The sequence below is a fragment of the Mus pahari genome, chromosome 1 (assembly GCF_900095145.1).
Source record: "Mus pahari chromosome 1, PAHARI_EIJ_v1.1, whole genome shotgun sequence".
NCBI classification, from domain to species: Eukaryota; Metazoa; Chordata; class Mammalia; order Rodentia; family Muridae; genus Mus; species Mus pahari.
Window position 1 is genome coordinate 106,638,970 of NC_034590.1, and position 10,000 is coordinate 106,648,969.

General features: G+C 44.7%; 1 protein-coding gene and 1 long non-coding RNA gene across 13 annotated transcripts in view; one reads left to right on the forward strand and one right to left on the reverse strand.

Moving 5' to 3' along the window:
• Ebf3 (EBF transcription factor 3) overlaps window positions 1–10,000 on the reverse strand; it is a 118,867-nt gene that overhangs the window by 35,475 nt on the left and 73,392 nt on the right. For 8 of the 12 annotated variants that reach the window (XM_021222570.2, XM_029538436.1, XM_029538407.1 and 5 more), the window contains exons 7-8: window positions 5,886–5,967; window positions 1,917–2,061 (exon numbers count right to left, since the gene is read on the reverse strand). In XM_021222570.2, coding sequence (XP_021078229.1) covers window positions 1,917–2,061; window positions 5,886–5,967 — 227 coding nt within the window. The remainder of the gene's footprint in view (window positions 1–1,916; window positions 2,062–5,885; window positions 5,968–10,000) is intronic. The other 4 variants (XM_021222605.2, XM_021222588.2, XM_029538399.1 and 1 more) reach the window with 1 other exon arrangement.
• LOC110339112 overlaps window positions 4,658–10,000 on the forward strand; it is a 7,928-nt gene continuing 2,585 nt past the window's right edge. Inside the window, exons 1-3 of the long non-coding RNA XR_002381336.1 lie at window positions 4,658–4,876; window positions 6,941–6,963; window positions 8,295–8,454. This is a non-coding gene — a long non-coding RNA (uncharacterized LOC110339112). The remainder of the gene's footprint in view (window positions 4,877–6,940; window positions 6,964–8,294; window positions 8,455–10,000) is intronic.

Below are 10,000 nucleotides of genomic sequence, written 5' to 3' on the forward strand. Positions count from 1 at the left end.
CACAGGAGCGGGGATCTGGGCTTTGTGGGGGTGTTTTCTTCTTAACAAACATAGGATTGATTCAAAGCCAGCACCCTGCCCCTATAGCACAGGCTAAACTGGGCACCAGACAGTCAATGGGATCATGGAACCAAATGACCAGATCTAAAATGAACTTCCGAAGTGTCAGCTCTCTCAGGAAGTGATGAAATCAAGAGTGGGAAACTAGTAGTCTTTGGTAGGACACTTGAGAACTAGCCATTGATTTCAATAAAACAAGACAAAACAACCTTGCTGCTGAAGAGGGGTGGCTTTTCCTTGCAGACCTGCATTGGCTGTTTCTCTGAGTCATCTATTTGCATTTTAACACCCTTAACTGCTCTCTCAGTCATTGCAATCACTAGCAAGAAAGTGACCTCAGTTTCAGTCGTCATAAAACCCTGAGAAACAGACATAAAAGAAGCCTGACCGACATTGCTTCCACAAGCAGCTAGTGAGGAGACAGACTCTCTCTGTGAGGCAGCCGCTGGTGGCCTTTATCTTTCTAAATGCTACATTTTCTGCTTACAGTCAAATGCTTTTTCATGCTACTTACAAAAATAAATACTTGTACTTTGCTCAGATCATAATAGCTCATTAGAGGAGGCTGGGTTTTGGACTTAGACTACAACCTAACACCATAGGGCTGAGGAGGCTTCCTTGAGCCTATCACATTGCAAGCTCAGGCTCTCTGGGGAAGCCAGGAACTGAGGACCAGGGATTCAACCTTCTTAATTGTGAGCCTCATTAGTGACGGTTGCTAAGCAAAACACACACCTACCTCAGTGCATAGGAAGGAGATAAACAATACGTCACAGACTCTAATGACTCTGGTGCTCAAGACGACCTTTAATTATTATATTTTTGTTCCTATACCTTAGTCATTAATGTAGAAAAACAAATTAGTTTATTTTTGTGGACCACAGTAGATTCATAAATTGTCTTCCACTCTTTGTGTCCGCAGCATCCTTCACTGGAATAACCCACACAGGCCCCCTTCCTTCCCCTGCATCTGTCTCTCCTCATGTGCAGCTCTTGAATTCGACACCTGAGGATGGAGGATCTGTCTCAAACCCACTTAGTTTTACAGGATCTTTGTTCTGAAGGATTTAATCCTGTTATTTTGTTTGCACGTCACTTATTAGAAACCCTCACACTGCCTCCTCAGTCATTCATTCTGATGAGGGTCTCATGATTACTAAGATGTTTGACAGGGGAAGTGGCTCCTATACAGGATGAGTTCTAAGGCGCTGCTGGGGCCTTACGCCCGAGCCTTTCTCCATTCTGTCTACTTGTCTCGTCAGCTGAAGTTGCGTCTTAACAAGGAAAACAAAGGTCGATCTTGAGGAGATGCTTTGTAAGACACATTTTATGCTCTCTTTCTTTCTTGACTTTTCTCTCTCACCCCCTCTATCCTCAGTCTTTCACGTGAGTGTGCACACAAGCACACACATACGCAGGGACTCCCACCAAGGATAGGAAATGGTCCACACAGTCCCCCTCTGGGCTAGCTGGGACAGAAAGTGACCAGCCATGGAAGCATGCACAGAGAGTTTGGGGTGAGTTTCTGGATGGGAGCTTGGAACAAGCCAGATGAAACCAAAGCAATGGAAAGTGTGAGCAAAAGAAAGCTGAGAGACAAACCAATAACCTGAAGTCCAGGGCAGGTGAGACAGACGGGTGTGAGGACCAAGCAGACAGTAAGGGAGGAGGAGGAGGAAGCTGGCAAGGCCTGGCCCCTCTCCACCTGAAGGAAGCCAGCTCTGCCCCATGGGGCTGAGGCGGTCTGGTCGCCTAGTGAGAGCAACTCCACGGGAATTAACATAAAGGATGGTACAAAGGAAAAAAAGAAGCATTGCAAATAAAAAAAAAAAAAAATACATGAAGCATGTGCCTACCATTTTCCAGATAAGAAGGGGCCGTACCTTCTGACGGGTCTAGGCGGCGGGCCCGCCTCCCGTGTTTGGAATTGTTGTGCACAAACATGTTGTCAGACACGGCCAGCACGTGGCCGTCCACGTTGACTGTTGTCGATACAACGACCTGTGAAAACGAAGTGGATTTGAAAATGGAGTTGGCACAGGAAAGCCGGGGTGGGCACTGCCGCCTTGTGAGCGAGATAAAAGCCAGCTCAGAGACTGCACTGTGGAGACTCACTTGTTCTGGAGAGAGACTCTCCACTGACTGAAGTGCATCCTCAGCTCTGGCTGGGTGTTTTGTTTTGTTTTGTTTTGTTCTGTTCTGTTTTGGTTTTGGCTAATGGGGGTGGTTTGTTTTGTTTTGACTCAAGATTGCTTCTTTTCCAAAAAAAAAAAAAAAAAAGCCCTGTGCCACTAATTAGGGTTTAATCTCTTATTATGCTAACAAGTGGATTCAATTCAGAGAAATATTCTTCTAGCCATTTGCTTCCGAAATACCCCTCTAGCCACTCATTTGAAAACCTCTGTTTTGATTGATCTGCTCACATATTGATTAGATAGTTTATCTAATTTAAATTAGTTCACTTGAGACTAGCCTCTCTTGAAGACCTAAGAGGGAGGATTCAATTCCCCCCCCTGCAAAAAAAAAAGCTTCGTAAAGTTAGGGTTCTCACTGCTATTCATTCCATCAGCAGATGATCCCTGAGTCAACTGTACAATTATATTTAATATCTGAGAAGGAAATCCTTTGTACCTGGAAAAAAAAAAAACTAAATTTGAATTGTGGACATGTTTTTCAATGCAGGAAAAGGATCCTTCCTCAAGTTCATAAGGAAGGGTGGCAAGGGCCCACAAGAGGCTCAGCGCATGTCCAAGGGAGAGAGGGCAGGCTTGACGGCTGGCTCATGGGAGGAGAAAAGGAAGCCACCATACAGAGAAACCACCTTACTGGTGCCAACTGTTTTCTTCCCAGTGAGCTCGCAGCAAGTGTCTCAGAAATGGCACCCTTCAGCAGACCTAGGAAACAGTAAAAGGTGACCTGGCTGCAATGCTTCTAACAAGGCTGGGTCAGAGGACCTGGAAAAGCAAAGAGCTGCGCCTACATTGAATGTGGAGCTTGAGCACTCCTACAGCCCCACCTGACCAGGTCCTGGGGCCAGGTCCTCCTGAGATCACTGGGTAGGGGGAGAGGGGAGTGAAGTCTGCCAGATAAATTGAAGGTGACAGGCCAAGGCTACCAAGGTTACATCAAGCCTCAGTGAGTAGTAACCATCGGCAGGTTATTCAGATATAAGAATACATTGCACCAAGTATGCTTATGACAGGGCGAGGGGTCCAGGGTATCAGGAGCTCTCAAAATCACCACGAGGCCCTTTTATAAACCTGGAATGGCACTAAGAAAAGGCCTATTAAGGCAACAAATGAAGTAGATTGATTGTTTAACTGATGAAAGACAAATAAATAGTTTTGTCAGTTTGACAAATAAATACACCTATAATCCTAGCACATAGAAGCCTAAAGCAGGAAAATAGTAAGTTCAGGGACAGCCTGGGCTATACAGCCAGACCCTATCTCAAAGAAACACACACAAACAAGTAAACAAATTAAAAGTATGTTATGAGTAAAAGAGAATTCAAAGCTACAAGCTTATATAAGGATATGTGTGTAGAACAGTGGTTTGTTTTGTTTTGTTTTCTTTGTTTTTTATTTTATTTTCTATTTTTTTTATTATTTATTTACTTAGTTAGTTAGTTAGTTAGTTAGTTAGTTAGTTAGTTTTTTGCTTTTTTTTCGAGACAGGGTTTATCTGTATAGCTCTGGCTGTCCTGGAACTCACTTTGTAGACCAGGCTGGCCTCGAACTCAGAAATCCGCCTGCCTCTGCCTCCTGAGTGCTGGGATTAAAGGCATATGCCACCACGCCCGGCTTAGAACACTGTTTTTTAAAACCTCAAACTCCATAAGATCATGGCGCAGGGGGCATGATATCATACACACCCTCAGTTACCGGTGGCACTGTCCCTGAACTCTTTCCCTCTCTGTCTGCCTTTACTACAAGGTCTCAGTAACATGAGACTGTCTTAACGGAAAATGTGGTAAGAACAGCCACGATGCCCACTCTAGTTTGAGGGTTCGCCATTCTCTGTTCTGAAGATCTGGCATTGCTTTAGGTGCTCTGGCACCACTACGGTGTCACCTATGGTCCAGTAATCTCTGCTTAGGGAATCTAGGAGCTGCTCTTTTTTTGCCAAGAATCTCCCTGGGGTCCACTTGTAGACCCTGCCCTGAATGTTAAGAGAACTTCCTGAGTATGGTACAGAGACCTGCCAGTAATGAGACACAGACTTAACCAGGATATATTTAAAAAAAAAAAAAAAAAAAGTAAAAGGCAGAAATAAAAATGTTTAAAGACGCTCTCTGCTCTGTCATCTATACAGAAAACAGTCACCGGGGGAAATAGAAAAACCAGACACACTGCATCGTGAAGTATGGGCCAACCCTATAGTGTGCCCATAGGAAGATACAAGGACTGAGGCACCATTGCATGTATCAAGTAAGTCACACTGTGCCAGATGTCCAGGTAAACCTTCTGAGAAGCATGGGAGGTTAAGGTGACCGGAGCCACTATGGTCTCACAATGTACAGTTTTGGGTGCTGTGTCCCAGCATTGGCGAGGCAAACCAAACCCTGCTACTCAGCCTGGTATCACCTCCTCTGCCTAGATGGACCAACTGTGTCCATGCCTTATGATCTCCTGTGTTGATTTTAAAAAGAGGGAGGGGACCTGGCCCAGTACTTTACAAGAGCTGCTATCCCCAACCATGTTAGCCAGTATGGGTGAACTTAAAGACCTGCTTCCCTAAAGAGCCGAGAAGGCAGAAGATGGACGTCACGCACTTCCCTGAAGGCCTGAATTACACACAGAACACTACAAACACTGTGAGCTACTTGACATCCCAGATAGGACTCCCTCAGGAATGTAGCTAATCTGGTACTCATTTTCATTCTGTATATGGTTCTTCTGATTTTACAATGAAAATCAGCAAAACAGCCTAGCTCATACAGAGAGGGCCCATGACCCTGATAGAGCCTTCTGACCATCCACAGAGACAAGAAAAATATGGATGCTGTCATAGCTGGTCCTTGAAGCCAGATAATGCCCCACTCCCTTACAGACCAAATCCTCATGGTAGAGGTGCATGGGCTAGCCTAGATCCAGAACAGACTCGTAGTAGCTGGACTCTGAATGAAGGGAGCCAGACACCTGGGAACCTTGGAGGCTAATGGAATTTGTAGATGCCTGTGCTAAGCGAGTCCAGACCCTTTATGGGAAGACTCTAGACACCAAGCATCCTGGAGACTTTGCATCATGGTCCTCTTCCCACTTACTACCCCCATACACAGTGACGGTCAATCAACCAGCCATTTTATCCCTAAAATGTGCATCTTCAGCCTGGACAAGTTTTCAGAGCTGATGTTCGGTGGCTATGGGAAACATGATCCTCTCATCTCCCCTGTCCCTGCACAGACTCATATATCTGACACAGAAATATAGTGAAAACACTAGATCATTTTAAAATGTATTTTATATGTCTGTTTCTAAATTATTTGTTTAATTCTATGTGTACATGTATGTGCCTGAGTCTAGTAGATGGACCACATGAGTGCAGATGCCCTTGGTGGACAGAAGAGATGTCAGAGCCCTGGAACTGGAAGTATAGGTGGTCGTGAGCCTCAATGTGTGTGTTAGGAACTGAACCTGGGTCCTCTGCGAGAGCAGTAAGCCTTCTTAACCACCGAGCCATCTCTCCGGCCCTATTTTTATCCAAAAGAATCAAGTTCAGTGTGTTGCTAGCCTTGGGGAACTGAAGAGCTTTCTGAAAAACCGAGAACTCTGAAAATATGGCAGGACAGGCAGGTTGGGCTGGCCCCTCGAAGGAATGCATACCTGGAACCTCCGCATGTCCCGAGGGTTGCCCGCATTCTTCAAGCAGTTCTGATTGCACTTGAGGAAGAACTTTAGAAAGAATCTACAAAAACACAAAGAATGGATAGTTAGGGTTAGCCCACAGAAGACAACATCAACAATAAAGACACTTGCAAGGAATAACAGTGGACTCCACAGCTGTGCTGGCTGCCTCTAGCGAGGGATGCTGAGTGCAGATGCAGGGCTGGCTGGGGATGCTCCTGGTCTCCACTGTAGGTGGTAACTTAGCACAGCTGTCTGACACAACAGAGTCCCAAGATTAATAGTAACAACTGTGTCTTTCCAAGGGACCTCTTCTTGCAAGGATCTTTGCAGAACTATTAGCTTTTAAGAGAGACACCCATCCCAGACAGAAACACCAGCATCAGACAATAATGATGCAGAAGGTCTAGTAAAGTTTGGATTTTTCGACCAGTAACAATTGACTTTTAGCATAAAAGTATCCTAAAATGAATTTATGAAAAAAAAAAAAACAAAGTCAAAATTCTATTGAATGTGCTACATCTGTCTGGTAACCGCAGTTTCCAGGGTTTATCTTGCCAAAGCAGATACACTATCAAAGACAAAGTTTTAAAGTTACAGTGGAGTGTGAGAGCAATCAGAATGAAGTATATGCAGGTATAAAATAGTCCAAGAACAAATTTAATTAAAAAAGAAAGAAAGAAAGAAAGAGAAAGAAAGAAAGAAAGAAAGAAAGAAAGAAAGAAAGAAAGAAAGAAAGAAGAAAGAAAGATGCTTTCAATAGGCATAACCTTCGAGAAGGGAATGAGGTATGGATGGTCTCTTACGTGTTTTTAAGAGACTAGCTGGTAGATTTTGGTATTGCACAGAAAGTCTTGCTCAGACTGAGCACAGGAGCATCAGTGAGGATGAAGAGGCCAAGCACAGAAACAAGCTTCGCTTCCCATCAGATCTGGCCTTGTGTACAGCAGAAAGATTCAGGAGTCCCGGCAGTGTGTTTCAAGGCTCTGATGAAAATATAACCACCCCGCGTCCCCATCTCTCCACCGTGACAGATGTGCTGTCTTAATATGAACAGGTGAGCACTGGGCAACCTGGATGTGAGACACCCGCTCATGGATCTTATCCCTGCACCATCTCCATCCCTATTCGCAGAGAGCGAGTAAAAGGTGGATTTCCTGCTAGCACACTGCCACTGTGGCTAAGAGCCTGTGTGGCAACGCTGCATAAAATACCTACTCTGTTTTCTCACCGAATGTCACCTGTCTTGTTTAGAAGTGGATTGATGTTTTATGATACTTCATAAAATTTCCTTGAATTTGGTCTTTCATGTTCAGGGTTCTTCGTTAGCGATTACAATATAAGAAAATAAAAGACTCCACAGGCTAAGACTCATTTCTCTTCCCAACACATCCTGGAGGACCCAAGGAGGGCAGAAAGAATCCCTTTGATGAGGCTAAGAATGGTGGCCATTCAATTAAATTTTCTTACATACCAGGAGTCCTTCCTACTTTGGTCCAGAATTTACATCTCTTATTAACTCACCTCACCTATACACTTAGCTCACAATGCCTCTTAACACCATCTGCCATCAGCTACAGCAAGTCACTTGATATTCCACCCACCAATTTTTCCTAACAACCACTGTGCAATTAAACTCCACACGTTCTGCAGCGAGGTAAATTAGGCGCACCTGCGGCCACACTGCATTTGAACTGCATCAGAAAGGGCCTAACAAGGTGAGGGCGCCACAAAGTTACCGTCCTGTCAGGCAATTAGGTTTTCACTTCAGGGACAGCCACACGGTGCAATTATGCCCCACATTACCACCCGGCTAATCTTCTGAGCAGGCCCTGGCCGAGATGCTGCACATCCACAAAGGTACCTGCACGGAGCTTTTTTGTAAAATGAAAGATTTCTCCCCCTCCTGAGGAGGTTACTCGAAATTCCTCGATGTCTGTTTAGCCAGCTTGACTCTCTTACCTCTAAGACAGGAGAGTGGGTTTTAAAGATATCCTAAGCATCTTTTGGGCATTCCGGAGTTTAACTACCATCAGTTTACAAACTACGAGAGCAAGACTGGGTGCTGGAAACCACAAACACACTGAGCACTGCAGGGGGCAGCTGGGAGCAGACGTGGGCACAGACATCATACACACATGTTCATGCTTGTTCTCTCTCTCTCTTGCTGCTGACAATCACAGCTCTGCTTCTATGCAGAGTGTGGAACAGCAGTGGTCGTGGGTACATGAGAAATATCTACTGGGAACAACCCCTGTGCAGAACAGGGTCCTTGCAAAGCTCCCAGGCACTAGTGGTGCAGAGTACACCACAAGCCAGGTCAGAGGAAAACCTCCCTACACAAAAAGTGCTTATTTTAACCCTGGTTTTGCTACTGTTTAATTCTAGGATGCAATTAAGGATTCATAGGTGGGAAACGGAGCCCAGCCAAGGCAAGCCTGCTGACACTGCGCACTGTTGCGTGGGAGTTGATGTGCTCCATGAGGTGTGCTGTTGCTGTGTTTGGGAAAGGGGTGAGAAACCGAAGGCCCACGCATGAAGCCCAATGGTAATTCCCATATCCTTTACTCAATTACCATTTAATTGGCTGTTTCCTAAGAAAAATCTGACAACCACTTTACATATCTCAGTTCCAGAGTCTGGTACACAAAGGATTTAATACTCCTGTTATGAAAGGAAAAATCCTCCCTATGTCAGAAAATCTTTGGCTTTAGTACCAATAAACTCTTTATTATTGCTAAACGTGGATTTGCTGCTCGATCGCAAAGAGGCGATAAAAATCCTAACCTGTCATTAGTACATTATGCTTAATTGTGTACAGTGTGTTTTCCCCGGCATCTGCTGGCCCAACGTCAAAATGACCGTTATGTGCACTAATTCCCTGACCCCGTCTTTATTTCCCTAAAGACTCATCATCTTTCACTATGGGTACCAGAGTAAATCAAGCTTGAAATATGGGCTTTATTTACTTGTTTCTTACAGGCAGAAGGGAAGACACTGGCTAAAAACAAACTGCTCTGTGCCAAGCTATCCCCAGGAATACTCCATTTGAAACATCATGAAAAATTCCAGAAAGTTCTCAGGCCAAAAGTAAGATGCCATCACTGTAGAAACAGACTTTTCTCAGTGTTCCCAGATGAGAGAAGATGCCATGATACTGTTCTCAGTCATTCTTGAAAGGGCTGCCTCACTCTTCTAATGCCTGAGACCCCATCACAGGGACTGGAACATGAGAACACATCAAAGCCCTTGCCTGGAAGGACAGTGGGGTTAACACAGTAGCCCAAGACTTTAAGGTGGAAATCCTCTCCTGATAGGGTACCTATCCTCCCGCTGTGGAAGGGTGTGGCCCACGGCACCCAATGAGGAGTGCTCAGAGTTTTGCTTTGGTGATATTGTATCAGAGACCCAACAAACAACTCCAATGTTAACATGAGTACCAGACAGCAGAGGAGCAAAGCTGCTTCCGGAGAGATTAGAAGTAACGGGACCCACTGTTTCCACCAGAGCCCAACGTGGGGATCCCAGGATAAGGGGTGAGCAGAGCCCCCACCACAGTAACTAATTTCAAAGTCGGCTCCATCTCTGTGTGTTTAAGCTATGAATTAGTTCATTTATATTTACTTTTATGAAGCTGATTAACCGAAGCTTCTCTATCTGATGAAAATCATTTTAATTGTAGTGTTAGGCTCCTGTGTAATATCCATTACATTATGAACTGTTTAAATTCTACATGGGTATTGTGTAAATTGGCCCTTTGTGAGCTAGCAGGCAATTAGGACCAAACAGCTCTCCTTTAAACGGCTACAGAACTTTGTGGTGGTGTTCAGGACAATCAGAGACAAAGGAGGCTGTTTAATTGTAATTTAATGGAATATCAAGGAGTCCGTGGCATTAGACGCTGGCAACAGAGAGCAGGAGAGAAAAATTAACTGCAATTATGTTTGATTAAAGCTATCCTTCTCAATAATCAGCAGTCCTGACAGGCCATGGGGCTCTAGTGGGCTCCAGGATGGCAAAAGGTGTTGAGCAATATTAGGGCCAATAAAGGGGATATTAGCATAGCTAATTACAGCCCTGCAAAACCTGTAAAG